The following is a 26,782-nucleotide window of genomic DNA, read 5'->3' on the forward strand; positions in this document are numbered from 1 at the left end:
ATCAATTAGATGATGAAGCTGATTTTGTTATTGAGAAATTTCTTAGCACTTTAGAGTTTAGAGATTGATGAGTACAATTCGCTCACAAATTTGAAGTATGAAGGTGAAGAACTGCAAGAACAGAGTTATAATGTGTTGATGGACAACTTTGACGGCCCTGCAGTTGGGAAATTGTTGTTGTAACTAGCATGGAGTTAAGTGAGGAGGTGCTTAAAGATTAGAATGCCCAGATAGTGCCTATCCCTGTTGATTGGTTTTCCTGGTCAAGGATACATACTTTGGAGAAGCAAGTCAGCTTCGTTTTTTCACGGAAAGTCTAAAACCCGGAACCCTGATATGTATTTAGAAATACAAAATTCTATCATGAAACAATACCACAGGTGTCTACATAAACAAATTCTTCTAACAGATTTGTTTGGTATAGTTCCAGAAGACAATGATGTAGTTCATGAGATCATGGATTTTTTGGACCACTTGAGCTTGATAAATTAAGCTGCCATCAAGACGGTCCCATTGCCAAAGAAGATTTAGATTCTTCTACAAAGAATAGCATCAACAACTTCAGGTACTAGAAAAAATGTATTGTTCCAGGCCTCGGAAGAAGACTTTTGGAGCTTCTGCTTAAGTTTCAATGTCAACCCCTGTTCTTACTGAAGCTGCAATTCCAATAGTTTTCGTTGGACGAAAATTAGTTGCGGCTTCAGCTCAAAGTGCATTGAAGGCAATGCATGATAATACACCTGCCATGCAGCGTGCTACAAAGCATTGTTTTAGGCTAGAAAATCCTTTAGTTGATAGTGGGGATGAGAACACAAATTCAAGGCCAGATGAATAGGAACTCAAAAATGAATTTGTCTGTGGAGCATGGCAGAAGCTCAGATGAAGCTTCTCTGCAACAGGGGAAGGAGATCCATGAAGATGTAATTCGAAGAGGGTCTCAGTTTGATGCCTTTGTCGAGAGTGGCAGACATGTATGCTAAAAGGCAATAGGAACTCAAAAATGAATCTGTCTGTGGAGCATGGCAGAAGCTCAGATGAAGCTTCTCTGCAACAGGGGAAGGAGATCCATGAAGATGTAATTCGAAGAGGGTCTCAGTTTGATGCCTTTGTCGAGAGTGGCAGACATGTATGCTAAAAGGCAAGCATAAAAGATGCCTGCAAGATGTTTGATAAAATGCCAAGGCAAAATAGGGTTTCATGGACAACCATGATTGTAGGATATGCCATACATGGTAGCTATGAGGAAGCCCTCCATCTTTTTGAACAGATGCAAGGTTCTGGTACAGACTAACAGTAATATTTGTTGGGGTTCTATCTGGTTGTTGTCATGCCGACCTAGTAGGTAAGGGGTGGCAATACGTCAACAACAGACTAAGGATTATGGGATAGAGCCTACGTTGGAGCACTATTGTTGTATGGTTGACCTACTTGGCTGTGTTGGGCATCATGACGAGGCAAACCATTTGCCAGCAGTGTGATGGGTTGGTGGAGTGGAACTCGAGCTGATTGCGATTGCAACAAGTGGACGAATAGTTCCGAGGTCTCAAGAATTGAAATCAAATAAGTTAGGCAAGGATGGGCTTGTGAGGGAGAAAGCATTTGGAACAAAGCAAACTCTTCAAGATGTTCAGCTACTAGGTTTTATTGACTGTGACATAGCTTGGAAAAGATTAATCCAGAGTGTCCTTGAACAGATTTTGGCGAAGTTGAAATCTTGCAATGCTTCTTCGAGTTTGGTTAGAATATGATATTAACAATGGAAAAACAAGGAATATCATCGTTCGTAGTGTTATGATTGGGTTTCAAGTGGGAGATTGTTGAATGTGAAACCCAACAGTCACTTTGCTTCCCTCCAATAACTTTTGGCTCTTCGTATTCAAGATAATGCTATTATAATTGTTTATAAAGAGCAAGCGACTGCTGTATGTAACCATCTGAAAAGAGTGAAGAGAAGTTATTGCCCTGCTTGAGAGTTGATGTAGCCTTTATGGTGAACCACTATAAATTCGTATTGTGTCTTGTTCTTGTTTTTTGAATCTCTTATTCTGTTCTTTATTTTCGTTAATCTACTCTTGATTGTTTAACAATATGACTATTTAGGCATTTTTGTCATAGAAATAATTAAAATTTTAAAGACTGTCATATAAAAGATAAGATTTAGAAAAACCCATCAAAAATTAGAGAGGATTATAATTATATATATATATGTCTTGATGTTTGGAGGGCAGTTTAAAAAACAGTGTCATATAAAAGATAAGATTTAGAAAAAAACATCAAAAATTAGAGAGGATTATAATGATATATATATGTCTTGATGTTTGGAGGGCAATTTCAACTAGATAACCATAACAAAAAAAAATTGCTTCACAAATAGGGTAAACCAACGAATTTAGGCCCTGGTGGTGAACCATTTTTAACATTTGAAAAAATCAAATAAGATCCCTAATGTTTGAACATAAAGTTCCACGGTTGGAAGTCCGTATGTTTGCACACAGTTATGCAAACATGAACCATGCGCTGTCAAATTGTAGCTGCAGTACTATGGTCCTTTCCAAGGGTGTAGATATCTGGAGATTGAGTTTAACTCTTCTTCAACAAATCATATGTAGATGTGTATTGAATTTTAGACTTGTTAATACCAAATGCTCTCAACTACCTATTTTTATGGTCTTGTTGCCTAACAATTTGATTTTTTCAAGGCATTTAGATATTACATGTGCAAGTAATTTGCTAGATTTGTGTTATCTTCCCAAACTAGTCAACGACATATAGATGCTTTTTCAGAATTTTCTTTTTGCCTCTCCTATAATAGATGCTCTTTGATGAAGCTCCTAAATCATGTTTAGGAGGGCAAAAATGGCGATTCATAAAATGGTTGCATCTAGTAGCTTATCCAAATATCACAGTACATAAAAATTGGTTTCAATATAAAATAATTGCTCTCCTATTAATATCATTTTAGTTCAAATATATTTAAATTAGACTTTACTTGTTTATAAGACCCAATAAATTTGTTCTGTGCTTATAAGACCAAATCAGTAATTAATTTTTCACTTTTAATTCGTATCTGATAATGAGCAACCATAAAACTCTTAAAATTGATGCAGGGATTGAAGCAAAGAAAATCTAATCAAATTGTAGCTGAAAATAATGTTCTATAATTAATTTGAGCAAACCACTTTAAACACAATTTATGGCAAATTTAGAACAAACCCTTGGGTTAAAGTTCCACATAAAAATATGAGCTAAAAGCTTTTTGATATTATGAATTCCAGACTAGGTCATTAGTGCTCGTCTCTAAGGAAGTTCAAGACTTGGTGTTGAGACATCGACCAGCTAGGACTCGAACCTAGGACCTTCCATATGCTGCTGGAGTGCTCTACCACTGAGCTACTGGCCCCTCTTGGACCAGTCCATCGTTGGTCTGGGTGTGGCTTATTTCCAACACCAACACCCCCCCTTAAGCCACACCTCTCGTGTGCTTGGGGCTCCTAGCCTGAACCTGGCTCTAATACCATGTTGAGACATGGACCAGCTAGGACTCGAACCTAGGACCTTCCATACGCTGCTGGAGTGCTCTACCACTGAGCTACTGGCCCCTCTTGGACCAGTCCATCGTTGGTCCAGGTGTGGCTTATTTCCAACACCAACACTTGGTAGTATTTGTTTTCCTTCCCATTATAATATTTTTTAACAATCTACATTCCTAAGGTTTAATTTTTCTTTCTGCAGATTATATACATTTTCTGTTGAAGTAACTTCCTTCAAGATTTCTGAATGTGCAACGTCATTCTGAAATATTCAACTGAATTAAATTCATATTTTAGAAACCAGCCTTAATGATTGACATGCTATCAGACTAGTGCCCATGGTATTTTTTGAATTATTCTGCAAGTAGTATTCATCATCAATTTTCATTCTACAGCATCTAATAAATTTGTGAAATGCATGCCCAACACACAAACTTATGCCCTATTGTATACATGATACAGTATTCTAGACTCCAAATTCAATTAGGACAGCACGTCAAACTCTACATTGCAATATAGGTATCATAGTTGAAACGGGAATCAGACTATTTATAATGTATTTTGAATGCATGATGCTAATTGTATGTCAAGCTCATTAGACAGCACATCACATCTTGGACTCACAGTACGAAACAAGAGACTAATCCATAAAAAGCAATCCAAATTTACATATAATATCTTTTTCAAGACAATTTAATATGTTTCCCATACAATACCATCATTTATTTTGTTCACCAACAAGAATTATTAGGGAAGTGCTCAAATACAACACCATCAATGTGACAGTTCACATTGAACTTTTAATTGCCCATACAAATGATCATAGTTGTATAAAATTACAGAAAATACATATGATTGTAACAAATGAAAAATAAATCTTACTTAGGTTGTCCACTAACAAGAGTAAGAAGGAAAGCCCTATAGTCACCAGAAGTATCAGATGAAATCATACGCTCCAAGGTCTTTCCATAAGTATTTAAAAACTCTACCTTGATGTATTCCATGTCCATCTCTACCCGTGTAACCACGACACGAATAAGAGCCGCATCGTTGGTGCCTATGCCCTTCATTGACTTGTATAAAATCTGTAACAACATTATGAAAGAGTGTGAAAAGAACCTGGAAAATTGAAAGCATTAGTACATCTAAATTATAAACATCATCTTTTCTGTGTTGATGATATATGCAGATGCTTGGAGGCAAGCAAATGGGTAGGAACTAACAAATGATAGGCATTGAGTCAAGACGGTTGCAGGGAAAGGGATTGATTGTAGACCATTAAAGAGTTAAAAACATTATAAAGAAAGTTTTATATGAGGACACGATATTGCTTCAGTGTGTAAGTAGGATTTCAAAGTATTCTCAACTTTTGGTTAGGCTTGAAGGTTATATGTAATTTTGCAACAGTGTGCAGCTCATATAGACAAGGTTACTAATAAATCATATAAGACAACATGAATTGCCGTATAACACATTAGAACAGTGCACAATTTTCACTTTTTCAAAAAATACATAAAAAAACAATATTTTGAACCTGGATAGATATTGTTTAGAACCTGGATAGATAGTAGATGCTAATGGCTATAACTAAATCGGATTGCAAATTATATAAGAGAAATGTTTTTGGTTGAGAAAAAGCTTTTAGAAATTTTGAAAGCTATTGGGCATAATAACAAGATGCATAGAATATTTAAAATTAAGAATCTGTGGTAATTTATTTTGATACCATGATTAATGTAAGGACTCATAAGGCATGCCTAATATGATAAGCCATCAATTGCATCTACAATACTTTCAATGATAGTTCCAAGCAAAGAAATCCAGATTTAATCCCATCTAACACAATAACAAAATGTCTTTCAAATTTTAGTGGATTTCTGACTTGTTGATGGTAGCCAGACTTCTTTTTGACATTTTCCATTTGATTACAATGCATTTATTCATATGTAAATTTTCTATCCAAATAAGCCATTATGCCAGTCTCTTATTTACAATTCATTGTCACCTGCACCAATGTGCAATATTTCTGTAGCTTTACTTTTTAGAGTTTTGTGCCAACGGCTGAATCTACTGGCAAGGCAACATCAGCATCATAAAGGGCTGAATCTCCTAAAACAACATTGTATAGCTGTCATTAAAAGTTAAAGTTTGTTGTTCTTTAATCATCCCTATGGGCAGAATACGAAAATGAGTAAACTGCCTATTAACTTGCCTAGCTGAGGTTTGTCAAGTTTTAGGCAAGTCTTAGCAAGTTTTGCAGAGCTTTGCCAAGCCAATGAATTTAAGTGTATTTTTTAATTTGCTGAGTTTTTTGCAGAGTCATCAAGTCCAAGTCAAAATTGGGTCTTCTGAGTTTTGTTAAATTACGAGTTTTCAAACTATGGTTCAACTAGTCCCAAATACTTGTTGGAAAGACCTCATTGTGATGCATAGATTGAGGCATACCAATGTATATCGGAAAGATCTCATGTGATGTTGTCTTTTATCATCACTGAATTGTCCTGTTCTTCAAAAGGATCTCCCTCTTCCTATTAAATTGCACTGGTGCTTTCTAGACAATTTCTCTTTTGACCTTACGGCATACTATTAAAGCGTTTCTACTAATCTTGGTCAGATCATGTTGAACTCATCTTGGACTAACATTTGAAGCCTATTGATGTACCTTGCAATATTTTTCTCATCATCTCCTGCATGACCAACTCAAATATCAAGCCTATAGAACTCCTCAGTGTAGGCCGTGGCATTCACCTCTCTGTTTCATATTTTGTAATTACTTTAATAAATTCAACAAATAGTCTGCTGCTAATAATTTTACCTTCAGATTTGCAACCATTCAATCCCATGATCGAATCTTCTTCTTTCCTCTCATCTGTCTATCCATCTGCACTGTTACCCCCATAGGGATGCATAACTTTGCAACTTAGTAGTGGCAAATTATACCCTTTTCATGCCTTTTAAGTTTTATTGACTCAAAATCAAAATATCTTTCCATTTCTAAAATCCAATCTACAAGCTCTTCAAGAATCAGGCTCTCCTTGTAACATGGAGTATACGTCCACAATATGTTTCCTATGTGTGACATCTCTCTCCATAATGATTCATTCATTCAGTCTTCCATTCCTCTCTCTTGGCCTACTGCTTCTTCTTTATCTCAACCAATGTCTTCAACATGCACACCTCTTCTCTGTGTTGCCCCTTGTTTCCAATCTAGTCACTGTTGTTCTTAATATTTCTGCTATATCAGCATTTCTTTGATATCTTGTTCTGATTCATAAAGGTCTCTGACTCTCTACTTCTATAAGCCATGTCTTCCACTTTAGCTCTCTAAAGTCATAGGATCCTCACACCTACAAAATTCTTCAAGTTTCCCAAGACTAACTCCTCAAGACACTTCAGCAATCCAATGAGCTAACAACCTCTAATGCCATTTGATGCAAACAAGGATCAGAGAAACAATGAAAGGCAACCAATCCTTGTAGCTCCACACAGAAAACCAAATTACAAATACAGTATGGAATAACAGTTACCCAGAAATTATGAATTAGAATTCAAATTGTACTTGCCTACACAGCCAAACCAAGGGCATTATAATTTAACTCAAATATTCCAACATCTCTGCCTTGTCATTGAAGTCCTATGAAAGCCAGCAAAAGAAATGATTTTCAGCTTTTAACTCCTGTGATCCCTGTTGTTCTTATCTTCTTCATACATTCATTGTATTTCACAGGGGACATCAACCAAGTAAGTCGGCACTGCCAGCCATGATCAGGAATAGGTAGATTAATGAAAAGTGAAAACACCGGCCAAAGGGCTGCAGTGAACGTAATCACTTGTTAAAAATTTATAGCATTGAGGAGAAAACTGAGAACATCTATCAGCCAATAATAGGGTCAATCCACCAGAAATAGCTCAGCAAAAGAAAACTGCCAATAGCCAATAGGTAACCACAGGCAATAAAACCCAAGTCCAGCATAAAAGGCATTGTCAGATTTGCAGGTAAACACCCACAACCACATTAGGAATTGCCCGGCCTGGAGGAAAGACCATCTACCAGCCAATAATAGGCTCAATCCACCAGAAATAGCCCAACAAAAGAAAACTGCCAATAGCCAATAGGTAACCACAGGCAATAATACCCACGTCCAGCATAAAAGGCACTGTCAGATTCGGAGATAAACACCACAACCACACTTCTAAAAAAATGTCCAGCAAAAAGGATAAACACCTGTCACATGGGCCCCAGCAACAGTAAAAAAAAGGTTTGAAAGAATGCCACTCAGGAGAGGAGACAAGCATAGCTTCAGCTAAAATGATTAGAGTATGTTACAGACCTCAGGGATCAGAGGCTACATCCAAGAGGCAGACCTCACAAAGGCAGCAACTGTTGGCCGCAATATTGTACACGGAAATAAAACTAGTTAATTAAGTTGTAATTGTGTTGGTTAGTTGGCAACCGAGGGGTGGCAGTTGCGGTGCGACGGTTGGCGCTCGCACCCCCTCGGTATCTTTATATACTTCCGAATGTAACTTGTGAAAGACAATTATGAATGGAATAACATCTATTATATTGCATCTGATATCTATGGCATTATTATTCTGCATTCCGTGTTTTATCCGTGTGCTTTAAGTTATTCACCCGAGAGGGTAAACATTTGGCGCCGTTGCCTAGACGTACTCGGGAACGGAAGACACGATGGGCCTACCCATCGGTGAGATTAACCCAGAGGCCGACGACGCGCAAACGGAACCCTGTAATAATCCCGGCACAATGTTGAGATAAATTGTGGCCGAAAGGAAAAATAATAAAAGTTTTTTTTTGTGTACATGGCGTGTGCTTGCTATGTACGGAAGTGATTTATGCCCAATATATTAAATAAAGATAGAAATAAAAAAGCAGAAACGGACGAGTGGGAGGCCGCACAGAGGGCCTTGATTCTGGAGCAACAAGTAGAACGTAGACAGAGGCTAAGGCAACTTGCCGAAGGATGACCTGCCGAAGGGTGGCCCGAGGGGAACCAAGGAGGTGTCACGGAGGGTGCAGAAGCCGACGGAAATTTCTACGCATCGCTAGAACACCGTAGGGTGCGGAGCCACGAAGAGTTTCTGGAGGAAACAAGGTTAAGGAGAGATCTAGTCGAAGAGACCTGGGATCGGTTCAGAAACTTATCCCTTACACCACAAAGTGAGGATCACCAAAGGGAGCCAGGAGTGGGCGCGGGTGACAACGAAGGGGAGGATAACCGTATGATAGGCGCCACACTCGGCAAGCAAAACACCGTACCTCCAGTCACCCACGCAGGACACACCACCGGCACTGGAGGGACCGGAGGGAGCGGCGCAGGGGCACAGACACAACCACAACCACCTCCAGGAAGACGACCCCCATCAATGGGGAGTAAACAGAAACTCCTGAAGTTCAATGGCGACGAGAAAGAAGATCACGTCCACCATTGTCGAACGTGCGAAACCATATGGTCAGCGAACGGTGTTACCAACCAAAACAAATGGGTAACACAGTTCCCAACAACTTTAAGGGGAGTGGCCATAGACTGGTACTCAGACATGGATAAGGCCAAAGTCGGCACATGGCCCGACCTGAAGAAGGAGCTTGGGATAGAGTTCCGCCTCCTGAGAGATGACAACGAAATAGTCACCAAGATCTATGGAACGAAGCAGAACAAGAACGAGAGTGTCCGAGCCTATAGTCGGCGGCTGAAGGAACTATTGGGAAAAATGGAGAGTCAACCAGCAAATGGGTTGAAAAAGCGATGGTTTGTGGAGGGACTAAAGCATTCCCTCCGAAAGAAGATGAAAATCGTTCCACCTACATCGTACGAAGACACATACAATAGAGCGATGGATCTCGAGAGTAAGACCAAGACATCGAAGAAAAAGAAGAAGAAGGATAGCTCGTCCGAGGAGGATGACTCGTCACAAGAAAGCAGCAGCGACAACAAGGCTGGCAAACGGATGCAAGCGCTCCAAAAAGACATGGAGCGAATGAGGAGGGAATTCAAAACAATGAGAAGCACCGGTCGGACCGAAGGGGACATATGGTGCACTGAGTGCAAAGAGGCAGGGCACACAAAGGGTACTTGCCCGAATAAGGCATTTTGCGAGATTTGCCAAGTGATGGGACACTCCACCAAGGAGTGCCCATACAAAATGAAAACCTAAAATACGCAAATGAACCAGGTGTTGTTCACGAAGCAGGCCACAACGTCCGCACCAGCGGGTACGGGCCAACAAGCGAACAACAATGCAACCTCGGGAGGCTACCGAGATAACCGGTGGGGAGGACGAAACAACAATAACAACAATAACAACACAAGGGGCCGGATCCAATACGACTCCAAAGGTCGACCGATGGTACAATGCAGAGTGTGCAGCCAGTGGGGGCACTCCGCCCGAGACTACCCGAAGGGAGAGGCCACACAATATTTGTGCAAATGGTGTGGACCGGGAGACCACGAAGACGCCACCTGCCCAAAGTCCGGCGTCAACTTGCTCAATGTCGAGGAAACCAAAGAAGAGGAAGTGTTGGCCGTAACCCGCACCCAAGCCAGACACGCAATGTGCCCAGACCCGGAGATGGAGAAGTGAAGGGCACGGGAAGAAATTGAGACAGAGATACGAGAAAGGGCGAAGGCGAAGGGTACGGCAAGTACTTCCAGCCAACCGGAGGCTGAGGATGCTATACTAAATCAAATTTTAAAATTAAAACTGCAGGTGCCTGTGAAGGTACACGACCTCCTCCAGACGATGCCTCAATTACAAACGGCGTTGCTGAATAATCTCTCCCAACCACGAACCAATACCAACCACCGCACAGATGTTCTTGGGGGGTCTGCAATAGATCCCATGCTACTGGCAGTTAACACTGGAAGGAACCCGACCATTGTGGAGATGGGTATCCTTGGCACCATTCTAACCGATGCCATCGTCGATGGTGGATCAGGAGTGAATGTTCTTCCAAAAGAAACCTGGCGGAAGCTGGGGAAGCCGACGTTGTGGCCATCTACATTCAATCTGTTCGGAGCAGATCAGCATGGAATCAAACCCATCGGGACACTGATGGGCCAACAAGTTACCATCGGGACGCAACCCTTCATACTGGACTTTGTGGTAATCCCACTAAAGAAAAAAGGGTATGATGCGATCTTAGGGAGAGGGTCGCTGGTGGCAGCCAAGGCCACCCACAACTGGAAGAAGAACACTCTGTCTATGGAGAATGGAGGAAGGAAGTTTATCATAGACCTCGGGACACAGTTAGTTAGTGAGGAATTGGCATCATCTTCAGAATCGGAGGGTGAAGGAGAAGGCAACCTGAGGAACGAAGGACAAGGCTACAGGGGGCCCAACGACGAAGGGATTCTCAAACTAGGAGAGTGCTCCGAGGATGAGACGGGGTCATTGAACGGGCTCTTCCATTGGCAGATGGAGGATTATGAAATGTTCCAGAGCTACAGGCTTGAAGTAGAGGAACCAGAGCAAGTAACAGAGGAGGTGTACCTGCCAGAATACATAGAATATTGGAAGGGAGACGCCCCAAACCTCGGTGACGTAGATAATCCAAAGGTCAATTGTGTCGGCAACGATTGGAACCCTATGTGGAAGGCCACAGCTTTCAAAATCTTTATTATTCTTCTTCTTCTTATGTACGGGAAGGAGACCGTGGTCCCTATGGAATTTGTGGTTCCAGGTCTTCGGATGGCCATTGAAAATAGACTTGCCACCAACGGATCCAAATTGAAACCCTACCACGCGAAGCGCGCAGGGGACCCGAGAGGCCGGAAGGACAACCAAGAGGTCAGAGGGGGACCCGATAGGATGGAAGGGGACCTGAGAGGCCGGGCAGGCGACTCGAGAGACACGGGACCAAAGCGGGAGACTCTCAGGCGAGGAAAATCAAGAAGGATGAAGGGCGATCCCAAAGACAGGGGACCCGAGCCGAAGACTCTCTAGACAACTAAATTAGGAAATTGGAAAAAACAAAATAAAAAATAAAAAATTACGGCCGTACGAGTCCGTACGGCAGTTGACTGTACGGTTTGAAAAAAAAAAAGGAGAAGAAAGCCACGGTGGAACCACCGTATGGTAGCACCACCGTGCGGTGGCAACACCGGCGGTGGAACCACCGTACGGTAGCACCACCGTGTGGTGGCAACATCGATGGTGGGACCACCGACGGTGGAACCACCGTGCGGTGGCAACACCGACGATGGAACCACCGTGCGGTGGAAACCATCGCAAACATAAACGCAGCCCCGCGCAAACACGCAGCCCCCGCACAAACAAACACATAGCCGTATAGTGGAGGGGTGATGACCGCACAGGAAGGTGGCCACACGATTGGAGGTGTCAATGCTGTTGTTGACCGTACGGGGAGGTTGTATGGCTAGGGTGCCATCGGGGACATTACAGTGGACAAAAAAAAAACGACGACGACCAGATTGAAAAATTATTCGATGACATCTGGAGCCTGGACACTGAAAATATTAGAGTGTAGAAGAAGGGTTTTGACATAATAAAATATCACAAAAATGATGCGCGCCATGGACTTTTGTGTGGTTCTGAAGGTTGTAAATTGGTGTTGGCGGCGGGGGTGCTGCCCCAGACCCCAGTTTATTTTTGAGCTACAATACACTTGTTGGAGTTGGGCGAAGGGCATTAGAGATGTCATGGGAAGTGTTGTGGTTGTCCGTACTGTGAGAAAGAAGCCTGCAACTAAGCATTGGCGGGGAAGCCATAAGCCGTAGAGGGAGACGGATTTGGAGGTTGGGAACAACCAGAGTTTGAGGGAAGGCATTGCAGGTCCGCGCAGTTGTATGACACCGGGGAGTTATTCAGTTCATTTTTTAGCCTTTGGGGAGTGTGATGGAGGATTTGAGGTGTCTCCTAGCCTTTGTGCCAGCAGGTTGTGGCCACCTCCAGGCAGGAATGGTACGCTTTGAGGAACTTGGAGTATGTCTCAGCTGGACGTGAGGTTGCCTTGGTGGATGCAGAGAGGGCTCGGGAGGAGCTGACCACCAGGTTGGAGGCAGTACTAGCGTGAGACTTAGCTCAGCGTACCCAGGAGTTGGATGCCGAGAGGGCAGCGCGAGTAGCTATCGAGGACAAATTGGCTAGGGAGACAGTATCATTTGAGTAGCAGTTGGTGGAGGCTGAGACTGTAACGCGTGTTTTGTAGATAGGTTTGGTTTAGGCACAAGAGGATTGTGATGTCAAAGGAAGCACTAATGGTGAAATCCGCACTTGGGCATAGGATGGTAGCAGAAAAGGGTTTTCAAGCGAGGACGCAACAGGTGTATAAGTTCCGGGCTCAACTGGCGTCAGCAATTTTGTTTAATGTCATCTCTATTTTGTATTAAGTCGTCCGGAGACGACTTCTTTTCTTTTGGGGGGGATGATGTTGGCGGCAATATTGTACACGGAAATAAAACTAGTTAATTAAGTTGTAATTGTGTTGGTTAGTTGGCAACCGAGGGGTGGCAGTTGCGGTGCGACGGTTGGCGCTCGCACCCCCTCGGTATCTTTATATACTTCCGAATGTAACTTGTGAAAGACAATTATGAATGGAATAACATCTCTTATATTGCATCTGATATCTATGGCATTATTATTCTGCATTCCGTGTTTTATCTGTGTGCTTTAAGTTATTCACCCGAGAGGGTAAACAGCAACTTCCAAGCAAAAAGACAAAATGAATCTGAAGACACGCAGAAATTAGAACAAAAAGCCAAAATTGAACAGCAGGATGACAAGTGACCCAGATTCTCCTACATCACAAAGGAGGTGACTGAGATGAGTGGAATACAATAAATGAAGATGCCTTTCTCCTGGTTAAATTTGGGTAATGCCCTTTCTCTTTACAAAGAAAGATGAATGTGCTCACAATGGTGTGTCTTGGAGACTGAAGGCGGCTAATAGATCATTTGCCACCTATCCCCGAAAGGAAAGTAGTTATTGAAAACTAGACAATTGTGGTTTGTGACATTTGAGAATAGCATGCTACTTGTGAAGTTAAACAAGGACTTCAACCAAGATTTGCCTATTGCATATCAGACACCTACAGGTATTTTTTGCACATTGAATAATTTTTCATGTCACAATTTAGATTCACCAAATCGCATACAGAATGTACATAAATTTATTGGACTTGCAAAAAATAAATGAATCACCAATCAGTTTTATGTTTTCCTCAAAATTAGCTTGCATGACAATTATTTCTAATTTTTCAAACTGCAAAAATTTGTGCACCAGTCGATGTTAGTAAAAAATTCCATCCCTTCAGAATTTTTTCTGAACAAAGTGACCACATTCTTTTAAGCTACTTAAGAAAATATGATTTGCTTGCATGGTTCAGACATCAAAGGATAATACAATAGCCAGATTTTGCTAAATACAACTAGAATGGTTATAAATTTTTTATACAAGTATGATTTTCAATGTAAATGTCAACTCTATCCTATCAATCATATTTTATTTTTATTTTTTCCTGGCACAGAACATAATCCTTGTATAGGAATTACTTTCAATCCTAATTTGCTAAAAGTCCCATACCTTGGCAAAATATTTTGCTGGATTTCGAATGCATTTTAGAATAGCCCGAAGAGCATATTCAAAGTCACCTGATGTTTCACGTTTTATAGCCTGCACATCAATGTATCATGTAAAGATACATCCACATGTTTCATGAAATCAAATGTAACATTCAAGACTTATAGTCAAACACAAGAATGCATAGACATGAGCCCTTCTCGTTTACCACTACACTCAAGACCATATAGATAGTAAATAAAATGTTCCGTATCTCCAACTTAAACAATTTTGTGCCTAGTTATTGACCTTTTCAAGATCATGTTTGTACAGGTTATGATAAATAGAAGCAGTAGCTGCCAGTTGTGCACTGCTTCGTGTGCTGAAGATCTGAATGAAGGTTGCTTCGTCAGTTCCCATTCTTCCTTCACCGGCTTTGTAGAGTGTTTTTGCATCCATCTCTGCTAAACTCATATCTAGTTGTGGGCCTTCATAGCGAGTTGCACTTAAATATGCAAGGAGCAACTGAAGAAAAAAAGAGGAATCAGCATGCCTATTAAATAAACTCTTCCTATACCTCAAATTTCCATTAAAAGTAAAACTTATTTAATTAAGCAGAGGATGATGCAAACAGAAGAGATGACAAGCATATAATGCCAGCATGCAATTATTTGAAGACCTCTTACCTTTTGGTAATGACCACTTGTATCTGTTTCAACATCCTTCTCAACATATCTGCTGTACCTTGCATGATATGCCTGTCTTATCAACTGAAGTTGAGATGGAGTCCGAGAACATATAATTTCTACTAATGTTTTATCTTTGGTGCCTGCTCCTGCTAATGCCTCTTTCAATAAAACTGCATCACGGTCCGCAGGATCATACATCCAAAGAATTACAGCCCTCTTCAAAAAAGATCACACTTTCTGTCAGACATCATAAGTATGCACCTCCAAAAGTCGAAGTTTGCTGCTCATAAAAATGTAAACTACCTTTAAATTTCCTCTGAGTTCTGAATCTAGTCGACGAATCAAATCATCTGCATACATAGTTTGGTATGCCTGCCGTATCATCGGCCGTTGTCTTGCATCTCTGTGACCAAGGATTTCTATCACTGTTTTGGTGTTGCAACCCAAGCCTGCATGTGATTCATTTATCCTACTTTAGTATAGTTCTTATCTTAACATGTGAATAGTTCTATTATCAATCTCTCAAAGTTTGGATCACATACTGCATCATAATGAATTCCATTTGATATGCCCAGCAAGGGCATCAGTTGGATAGCAAGGTGAAAACATGCAGAGGATATTCGATCACCGTGTCAATATTTAATCTAAGACTTTCTATCTTCACAAAGCCAGTCTTGAAAACACAAAGAGTAGACAAAAGAACTGGAGAGAACACCTGTCATATCTTCACATTAGTAATTGTTAAATTGATGAAGCCAAACTTGGCAATGATTCTCAATCATTGCAAATGTTTTTCAAGGACTCATTCACATAGCTGGGAACAGTAGAATTATTTCAATTCAATTAAATTGTTTTATTCATTCATTTCCTTCCTCACAATGTTCTGTTAAATACAGTTCAACATTTGTCCATTGTTTTCTGTGTTGTTCTCAAATACTTGCCGATATATTTTAAGATCATCATCAGGGTACCTTTTAATTTAATATGGTAAATCATGGTTTTAAGACTCGTGGACTCACCACGGCTCGCGAGTCCAGTGGCGCCACGAGCCGACTCGCGCGAGTCCTAGCGAGTCAAATGCACGGACTCGCGCAACCCAGAAATATGCCTAGCAAGCATAAAAAGTGGGTTTTTTTAATTTTTTTTCACTCATTTGGCATTCTTTCTTGGTTAAAACAGGTTTGTAGGGTTTGAAGGAGGAGAGTAAAGAAAATTTAATTAGTAAAAGAGATCTAGGTAAGGATTTGTCCTCTCTTTTTTTTTCATTTCCATGTTTTGAAAATCCAAAAAATCTTGAAGAACAAGGGGATATGCTGCCAAAAAAATTTCTATTTCCCTTCCTAAATTATTTCCTTACATTTTTTTCTTGTTTTTGAATGTGCTATTTTTTCCAAATGATTCATCTCCACAAAACCCTGATGATTTTTTTATTTTTTTCATGTTAAATCAGCAATGGCAAGTTCAACTCCAAGGGCAACCCCAAGGCCAGAAAGATAGAGATAAAGCATGGAAATGTGAGATTTCTGGAAGCAAAAAGGGGGAAGTCACTTGCACCGAATGTACAAAATGGATGACGAGTGGAATCAATCTACGAAACCCGGGGACGTGTCCCCTACCTGAAAATCCCCGTCCCGGTCCTGGGGACGTTTCGGGGACTTGGGGACGGCCAGGGGACGTCCCCCCCCCCCCGCGACCCCAAATTGTCAGAATTTTGAGGGGACGTCCCCGAAACGAGGGGACAGCTGGGACGTATTGGGGACGGCTAGACATCCCCCACATCTAGAGCTAGGGAAAAATATTAAAAAAAAAAAGTCGTATTTTGAATTTTTCTAACATGGGCCCTCTATATTGAAAAAATTTAAAAAACGACTATCAATTTTTTTATTATTGAATTTGAATAGTTATGAAATCAAAATACAACTATCTATATTTTATTATTTTTCTAACATGGGCCCTCTATCAAAAATTAAAAGGCAACATTAAATTTTTTAATTCATATCAAATATTTATAATTTTAAATTAATTCATATTATAAATTTTAAAATTTATAAATAGAAAATAAATTAAATAATAAAATATTAAATAATAAATATTATACTTTGCTTTTTAGTATTTACTTAGTACTATTTTGATTTCCATATCGCAATTGACAATGAAACAATATGGCAGCAGTGTGGCCTTTGGGCATTTTGTATGTTATTTCTTTAATATCTATTATGATATGCATATTGACAATGTGAATGAATTGAAATTCTGAATTATGAGTGCATATTGAGTATTGAGTCTATTGATAATGTTGTATGTTCAATGCTTGCATTCTAAAATGTTTTCATAGTATCATACACATGCTATATCCATGTTTTCATATGAATATAATATATAGATGCATGCTTTATCCATGTTTTCATATGAACATTTAGAATTTTCCTATATATTTTAAATTTTCCCTATATTTTATATAGCCGTCCCTTTTGCCGTCCCCCCCTCCCCTGTCCCCAAATTTGGCAAAAAAAATTGTCGTCCCAGAAACTCGTCCCCCCGTCCCGGAAACTTGGGGTAACGTAGGAATCAATAGATTAAAATGCCACCTTGCACAAATACCTGGATATGGTGTGGACATATGCCCCAAATCAACTCCTGAGATTATTAGAGAGATGAAGACCCTTCTTGTTGAGCATGATATGCAAAAGGAAGAAAGGCAAAAAATAAAAGAAGCCATGGCAGCTGCAATGAATCCCACATTGTCCACTTCAAGTCCCATTGGTCACACTCGTGGTCGTCAATCACTTTCATCTTTTGGTGACAATGAGGATGAAAGTAGTGGCACTCCTATTATATCAGGCCCTAATTTTTTTGTACCACGCAATGTTCCAGGTGCACAACCTTCACTTGAAGGTACAGGATGGAATAGAGAGAAGCATGAACAAGCGAAGATAGCAGCATCAAACTTTTGGTTTTACAATAATATACCTTTCAATGCAGCAAACAATGTGTATTGGGAAGGTTTGGTTAATGCATTAACAGTTGCGGGTAAGGGGTTTAAGGTACCATCAGGTCATGACTTTAGTGGGCCATTGCTAGAGAAAGCTGTAAAAACTACACAAGTTGTGGTTGATGATAAGAAAAGGTATTGGAAGAGAAAAAGATGCAGCATTTTATCTGATGGATGGATAGATGGACAGAATAGGACTCTTCTCAACTTCTAGGTGGCTTCAAATGGTGCAATGGTATTCCTAAAGTCTATTGATGCCTCAAATGAAATAAAAAATGCAGAGACTTTGTGTAATCTATTGGATGGGGTGGTTCAGAAAGTTGGAGTTGAGAATGTTGTCCAAATTATCACGGACAACGCAGCTGCATATGTATTTGCAGGTAGAATGTTTACGGAGAGGCATCCTACGATTACATGGAGTCTTTGTGATGCACATTGCTTGGACTTGATGCTAGAGGGCATTGGGAAGATTGGATGGGTGAAAAAGGTGGTTGATGATGCAAGAAGTGTTATCAAATTCATCTACAACCATACTTGGGTGCTTGCTTTGATGAGAAAACACACAAATGGCAAGGACCTTGTGCGACCTGGAGTGACACGATTTGCTAGCCACTTAATCACTTTGCAAAGCATTCTGAGTGCCATTCCTCATCTTTAGCAGATGCTTGTGTCTGATGCTTGGTTGGGGTCTGCATACTCCAAAAGACCTGAAGCAGAGAAGATTGTGAGCATTGTTTTTTATGAAGGGTTCAGCAAAAGTGGAGAGGAATTGACTGGGGTAAGTAACAAACACAAAAGTAAACTTTATACAATCTTGTCTATTTGCTGATTTTATTTTTTAGGGGTTAATTTTGTATTAATTTAAAATTTGTTTTCATTTTTTTTAGGTGACAGAACCTTTGGTAAGGATTCTTCATATGGTGGATGGAGAAGGCATGCTAATGGGTTTCATTTATGAGGCCATGGATAGGGCCAAATAGGCCATTTCACATTACTATCGTGGAAATACAAGAAAATGTGAAATCCTTTGGCGCATCATTGATCATAGGTGGACAAACCAACTCCACCAACCGATACATGCCTTTGCCTACTTCTTGAACCCGAAATTCTACTTCTCTAATTCATTTAGGGCTGATGAGGAGGTCATGGCAGGTGTTATTGCATGCATTGATAAGATGGCACCTGATCCTGAGTTGAGAGACAAGGTTCTTGATGAGTTGGAGGTGAGATTTGACATTTGCAATTGCTCTATCTTTATTTATGAATTTGGAAATGTTCATTACTGAATTTGAGTTTGACACTTTGACTATCTATTTATGAATTTGGAAATGTTCATTGCTCAAGATCTACAAGAGTGCAGAGGGGAGACTCTTCTCATCACAACTAGCAATTGATAGGAGGAAAACAACAGCTAGGTAAAAAATTTAGTAACTTAGTTCAATACTGCAAGAAAAAAACTACAAACTTGATTGTTACATTTTTTTCTCAATTCTAATATTTCTAAATGTTTTTTGTAGATTTATGATGGGAGAATTATGGTGTTGGCACGCCTAATCTTCAAAAGATAGTCATCCGTGTTTTGTCTCAGCCATGCAGTGCTTCTGGGTGTGAACGAAGTTGGAGTGTATTTAAGAGCATTCTGTAATATCCCTTGGCTAATCTGACCCTGTTTCGCTTATTTGAAACCCAAGGAATATTGTCAAACACTTGGCATGCAATGTTTGAAGCCGCTGTAGTGAATTCTTTATTTGCCTTCTTTGGGTTTGTAGGCTGCAAATGAAGTTATGGAAAGCTTCTAACAATGCAAAGTTGTTATAGAAATGATATACTAGCTGTTTTAGACCTTTCCACACATATGTAATGACTGAAATTAACTAGTACAGCTAGTTGACATTAAGACAAACACTTGTCATACATCCCAATGTATACCTACAGCCATTAGGCATTTAAGCAAACAATTGGCATGAAAGCTAAGTGGCTGATCAATGTTGAATGTTACCATGAATGTGGAATATGCAAATTATATTTCCATTAAACATATGCAACCTCCAAGTATTTCATGATATAATCATAATAGAAAATGATGCAATGAAGTAATGATTTTCTAATACAATGACCATAGATAGAAAACCTAGTATTTCAATGGCTGCCTTGATATATTGGTTTGATTCTCCTCATATGCAAATCCCTTGTCAAATACATATAGCTGTTCAACCTTTCTAAATCCCCTTCTATAGAACTCAAACTACTGTAGCACACTGTTCACGGCAATGTAGCGCACTGTTCACATCACTGTTCATGCGCACTGTTCACGGTACTGTAGCGCACTGTTCACAGCTCTGTTCATGCGCACTGTTCACGGCACTGTATCGCACTGTTCATGGCACTATTCATGCGCACTGTTCACGGCACTGTAGCGCACTGTAGCCTCTTTCAATCTGCAAACAAACTCTGAAATAAACCCTCCAATCAGCTCAATATTGACTTCTGAATGAAGCCAATTCTCACAAGCATAATCAGATGATATTGCACACCCTCTATATGCTGTTACAATGAAGAAGCCACGCTCTCCAATGCCGACAAGCCTTGAATCCTACAGAAACCCTTGCTATTCTACACTTCAATGCTCCAGAGAAACTTCAATCAAAAACTCCAATCACATAATCAATCCCCCTTCTCTTCTTTTCAAAAGCCTTATATATATTTCCCATGAAGGTTTGATTTTCTCCAATAAGGCATTAAATCAATTAATGATATTAAATGACATTTAATGATATAATATTTTCACTTTGTCATTTAATATTTCACCTTGGTAAAAGAGCCACAATTAATTAATTAAATGGTCCCCTTTAATGATACTTGGACCCTTACTTAAGTTATAATATAAAATTATATTATAACTTAATAATATAAGCTCAAAACATTAATGTTTATTTAAACTAAATAAACATTAATATCTCCATTAATATTCAACATTTTTGAACACCGTCTGAACTGGGAGCTGACATGATGAAGCTGCATATGACCATACCCCCTTTACTAAAAATAGCAAGGGTCCATCTCTAACATCCCAAGACTTACTAAAAATAGGAAGTAGAGCAAATGATGTCCGAATGATGCCAAACGAAGACCAAACTGAAGCACTCTGAACACTGGAGATGATACCAATCCTCAAAAGACCCTCTATCCAACACATTAGCCTACAAGGGTCAGGATAATAGGCTAATCTCACAAAATCCAAGTCTGCTAAAATGGGGACATTACACATTCACACAAAGAAGAGAAATAGATTGACACAAAAGTGGCTCAATGATCTTGTCTTCGTTCGGTACAACCTTCGCCTTCGAGTTAGAAAGGTGGAGGGTGTTTCACATGAGGCCATTGACTTGGATGATATTGATCCATATGGTGATTGGACCGTGAATGAACAAAATGATGGTGATGATGTCCTTCTTACCGAAGAAGAAATTGCAGAAATAGAGAGAGGAGCAGCACAAGAAGCAGAAGGAGCAAGATTGGATGAAATGGGGGATGAAGATGAGGACGAAGATGAGGACTTTGATTTTGAAGAAGAATCATCTCACCATTTAGATACCACAACACCCACTGCTACTACTTCTAACTCAAGGCCTGAAAAATTGAGCTATGTTAGGAGAAATAAAAAGAGAAAGATGTAGTCTTCTCTTTAGTTTGTTCATTGTTGTTTTTCACATTTGGAGTTGGACATATCATTATATGTAATTTTATAAACATTTATAAACTTATGCTGCTATTATACATTTTAGAGTTGAAACTATGAGTATGAATGATAAAAATTTCAAATATTGAGTGTTTGTAGATCATATGACATGTGTAATGTTTCAATTATGACTCTTATGTTCTCTTAATGCATTAATTTTTTTATGTTTTTTTTGTAAAACTACCGTTTTTTTTTTTGCCGAGTCTTTCACGAGTCCAAGTCCAAGTCCAAATTTTTGGTTTGCCGAGTCCGTGGCAAGTCCGAGTATTAAAACTTTGTGGTAAATATTAGCCAGATCAAAACATCGGATTTTACTGATCCATACTTTAATTGTTCAAAATATTTGATTTAAGACCCTATAAGTTACCTTTGATTCAAACTTGCAATATGGATTCCAACTAATGAGTGAACCAATTTGTGACATGTGAGTAATCCTCCTAAATAGTCTTTAAGAATACATATATTTCACAGGTATAGCTTCCTAGACTGAACATAGCAGTGCACGATAAGGTTATTTCAAATCAGTTAATTGTTTTATTCATTTATATACTTCCGCACAGCATTCTGCTAAGTATGGTAAGATATTTTTCCATTCTTTTTTGTGTTTTTCTCAAATAGTTGCTGACATATTGTACGACAATTATTAAGGCACCTTCTAGTTTAATCTGGTCGATATTAGCTGGATCAAACCATCTGATTTTATTGATCCACACTTTAATTATTTGAGAGTATTTGATATTAAGACATTTTGAGTTGCCTATAATTCAAAGTTTATTTATTAAAGGAAACTTATTTAGAAGCTTCTTTATAATTTCCCAGGTCCCTTATAAATTTTATAAATTCAATGCATGTGGAGCGATCAGAAGGAAATGACGAAGTTATGCTACAAAAAGAGTCTATTTGTATTCTTTACCTCAATCATAGTTTCATTTTGTCCAAAAACCAGCGAATATTTCCTACCCAAGAAACTTTTAGTATGATTTCCCAAATCTTGACGAATCTCTATTATCAAAACAAATCTATGTTTTATAAGATACAAACTATTTTGAATATGTTCCCAATGATCTATTTTGGGATACATGCGTACCCTCCACATAACAAGTCAAGTACCATTATTGGTATTCCACTAATATCTATTAGTGCAAATAAGATCTTCTAATCAATAACAAGGCCAAAGAAAATGCCTTACCTTTTGTCTTGTATCTATGATAAGATGTTTGTCTTTTTCCATGAGACCTTCGTCATTTTGTATCTCTTCACTATTTAATCCTATATTTTCATCTAAATTGTTTTCCAAATTCAAATGATTCAAAATTCTCTACAAAGCCTTAGCAGAAAAATGTTTTCAAACATGAGAGAACTTGAAATTTTTTTCATTTACATCCTCAATAGTTTTTATTTTTCTGCATTGTCCAGATCTATCAAAAAGATTTACATCAACTCTTTCTTCTTTCATTTTAGGAAAATACTTGAAATTTTATATATCACGATTTGGTCATTGAAGTATCCCGATAGAAGTGGCACAGATCATAGCCTTTCATCAGCAAAAAATCCATGAAAAATCTTTCTTGTTAGTCTGGAAGCAACTTTTCAGATACAACATAATCTCCAATAATTCCAAGTCAAGCTCCCTATTTTCCAAATATGGATTAGCTAGTTGGAATATGGTGGTCTTGTTGCCCAATTTCTTCTTATCTAAGAAACGAGATGAGTTTCTGCCACTAATGAATTTCTGAATTCCTTATTTTGTTTTTTATTGTCCAATCCAAAATCCAATTTAAATTTCACTTCATCCCATCCCTTTTCATCACCTTCTAAATTTTTTTAGCATCCAGTTTCTAAATCTTTTTTTAGCATCTCGTTTCAATTTGCTTAGCTTTTATTGCTCCTTTCTGCTCTTCTATTTTTTCCTTAAATTTCTTAAATTCCCGATCCCTCTCTCTTTGTTTTTTCTCTTCTTCTATCTATCTTAAATGCCTTTTTTCAAGATTTTAACTTCTTCAAGAGTAATTGCCAATTCCAATTTTCGCATTCTTTCTTTTCTTTTTCTCTCTCTTCCTTTTCTCCCTTTCCTCCTTAACTCTTCGAAGTTCTGCAAGTTTGCTTTGTCTTTGGTTTGCTCTCTTCTTGAGACTTACCATCACATAAGCATCAACATCAAAGTCTTCTGCAAATTCAATCTCTTTAAACTCCCATATTTCTTCAATATGTTTTCTAACTATTTCCAAAGGATAAAGGTCACCAAGTTTTTTTTGCATTCTTTACTCTTCTTCTAAGATCTAGGAACAACCAAAATTGGAATTTGCAATACAATAATCGGGATCATTTTTATTTTTTGGAGTGATCTGAATTCTTCTTATATTTGGAGTAACTGAAATTTTTTCATTCTTTAAAAATTGGTGAAAGTTGTGCAGTCTAGTTCCAATACATATTGTATTGTGGGTCCATGATTATCCTCTTTCATATGATCCAAATAACTATATGCTAAAAGATCATATCTGTGACATTTGATCTTATTTTTGAGTCGTCTTAGAAAAGATGCATATTGTTTGTCTCCCAAAAAAGATGTAAATTCACTCCATCCGAATCAGTTACCATTTACAATTTTCATTTTCTGTGGTGCTATTTTGTAGCCAGAACACCAATTTAACCATTGTTTCCAATCTTTTACCCTTAAATCTTGAGGGTCTTTATAATCCGATATTCCTTGTAAATCTAGCATTTCCTTTACGTTTTTATTATTATTAAAGGACACAATGTTCTAGATTGTATGTAATGTCCCCTATTTATGCTCTGTTCATTATCAAAATAATATCTATGTTATGCTCCTTATTAAAGCAAATTCGATCTTATTTTGTAACAACTCTAGAGAACCAACCCCAATCGCTAACTATTCCGTCCCTTTTCGCAGAAGAGGCTCTTGCTCGTCTAGGGCGCTCGACACCAGTTTTCTCTCAGGTACCAGTCTCTCAGGTCCCAGATTACTCTACTCAGTCCTCTCATCCTTAGGGTACGCAACCCGGATTTAGGAGGAGTCTTTTACCCTTGGGGCATCTCTTGGCTGGATTTACTCTGCCTCTCCCTAGCAGCATCCATCTCCCTTGGGGATTTGGAGAAATACGGATTCTGCTGACGATTTGGATTGAATTCAGAATTTTGCTATAAGACTTGATACTTGTATGTTAAATTCAGTATGTAGTTATTGTTAAAAATCTGGCTTCATTTATTGTAAGTTTAGATTATTTCCATACATTATATATTGATTGTATTCGGTGAAAATTCATTCGTTCAACTAGACAGACTTGTATTGAGTGTCACTCAATTAATTATCTATGTATTTGAATTTAAATATTGTCTTAATTCATTAATAAATGGTGAATTCATTCAGATTCCTTTATCATGAGTGTGTTGATTAGCTGTACATTCATTCCCATAATCTTATTATTTATTTTTTTTTATACATGTTCATCCATTCGTTAATATATATACGGTGTAATTGTTGTTAGGTACATAGGTGACTGTAAATTCATTCTTAAATTTATATCTGCTGTCGTTGTATTCAATATTTCTAAATCACAATATTTGCAGCTGTATTATTTATAATAATCTCATGCCAAGTTACTGATTAACCCAGCAAGAATAAACGTTAGAATACATACAGATTAAATATGCCAGTCCATGGTGACTGCTGCTGTTGTTATTACGTATTCTGTTTTCCCACGATTATTTCCGCAGAGGTTCCACCGTATGATTATTCCAACTCATTCGAATCTCTCCACATAACATATCTGTGGAGGTAGACGGTATAAGGCTGCCACCGTTTGATTTGGAAGATACGTTGATTTATTCGCACCCTTTCATCAGCGTTTGACTAATTAATTGCCTTAAACGATTTTCATCTTCAGCCGATGCTTATAATCTTATTGGGGGTTTGATAAATTATTAATGATTATTTTGCATGAATATTATTTATAATGAATTTAATATTATTAAATGATAATTATGGTAATATCATTTCATCTTTCTTAATATTAATAATTCATTTCACATATATTAATAATGAATTAGATATTAATTAATTAATATTATTAACTGTGATTTATAATGAATTTGGTAAACATTATTACTGATAAATATCCAATAATTATAATTATCATTATTATTAAATTCTATTTCAAAGTGGGGACATTACATTGTAATAATATACAATTTCATAATATGACAGTATACTAACAACTTAATGTAGAATGTATAAGCTATAAATATTTATACACCATGTAGCATGTATAACACACTTCAAGAAATATCAATACAAATATAGCATATAATTAAGCTAAATAAATATCAATGCATTTAATTAAGACTGCAAAAACTTTAAGAATGTTTTGCAACTGGATTGTAAAAATAATGATTATATTAAACGTTAAATACATGACCTTATAATTTTGTCCCTCTTTTGGCCACAATTCAACAAGGATTCCTGCTTGATTTGCAACCTGTGACCTAATGTTTTTAGTTGCCCACAAACCCATGAGTTATTCTACCCACATGAGTTTTGTGATGCATATCCTCTCATCTAAAAAGTTGACATCGACATGAGCCAACAATGATTATTAATGTTATAGCAATTTAAATAACTCACTGCAAAGATTTATTGAATAGGAGTTTCTTACTTGGGACTTCAAACCAGATTCTACATGAATTGAGGGACATCTCAAACCCAAACCCATATCAAAATTGGATTTTTGTAATATGCAGGCTTATAAGATAGTTGCTAGATGGTTCGGGTAGTATAGTGATTTGGTAAAAGGAGTCCATGCTTGAACGTTATTCAAGCTTGAAGCAACCACTGTGACTAGTGGATGTAATTGCTTTGTTGTTTTTGAGGTTTAGCATTGAAACAGACAAAACACCTATGTTGCCTCTAGAACAAACAATGCTTTGTCATGAGAGAATGGGAAATATCAGAAAGAAAAACCTTCAAGATTTGCTCAAGGAATTTCTAATTACTCTTTAGATTTTGGTTTTTGGGAATGATGTGTATATAGTACACAAAATCCAGTAAATTTCTCCACCAATTCTATCATTAAGAAAATCTATGGTGACATATTTGGACCTATGTTTGTTCCATCAATAGGAAAATCTATGATTTATGTTTCTTTTATAGTTGACTTGTCAACGAAAACAAGAGTATATTCCTTCAAAAGATCTTAAGTTTCAGAAAACTCAAGGAATTCGAGACTCTTGTACAAAATCAAACCTGGAAGAATATAAAGGCATTGAGGGCAAATAA

General features: G+C 38.2%; 1 protein-coding gene across 1 annotated transcript in view; it reads right to left on the minus strand.

Annotated features, from left to right (window-relative positions):
- Positions 1–4,171: 4,171 nt before the first annotated feature.
- Positions 4,172–26,782, minus strand: part of LOC131063013 (annexin D5) — a 54,300-nt gene continuing 31,689 nt past the window's right edge. Inside the window, exons 2-6 of the mRNA XM_057996774.2 lie at positions 15,062–15,207; positions 14,756–14,974; positions 14,379–14,594; positions 14,094–14,183; positions 4,172–4,615 (exon numbers count right to left, since the gene is read on the minus strand). Of these exons, the coding sequence (XP_057852757.2) occupies positions 4,409–4,615; positions 14,094–14,183; positions 14,379–14,594; positions 14,756–14,974; positions 15,062–15,207 (878 nt within the window). The 3' untranslated portion in view covers positions 4,172–4,408. The remainder of the gene's footprint in view (positions 4,616–14,093; positions 14,184–14,378; positions 14,595–14,755; positions 14,975–15,061; positions 15,208–26,782) is intronic.

Source organism: Cryptomeria japonica, chromosome 2 (assembly GCF_030272615.1).
Source record: "Cryptomeria japonica chromosome 2, Sugi_1.0, whole genome shotgun sequence".
Taxonomy (NCBI): Eukaryota; Viridiplantae; Streptophyta; class Pinopsida; order Cupressales; family Cupressaceae; genus Cryptomeria; species Cryptomeria japonica.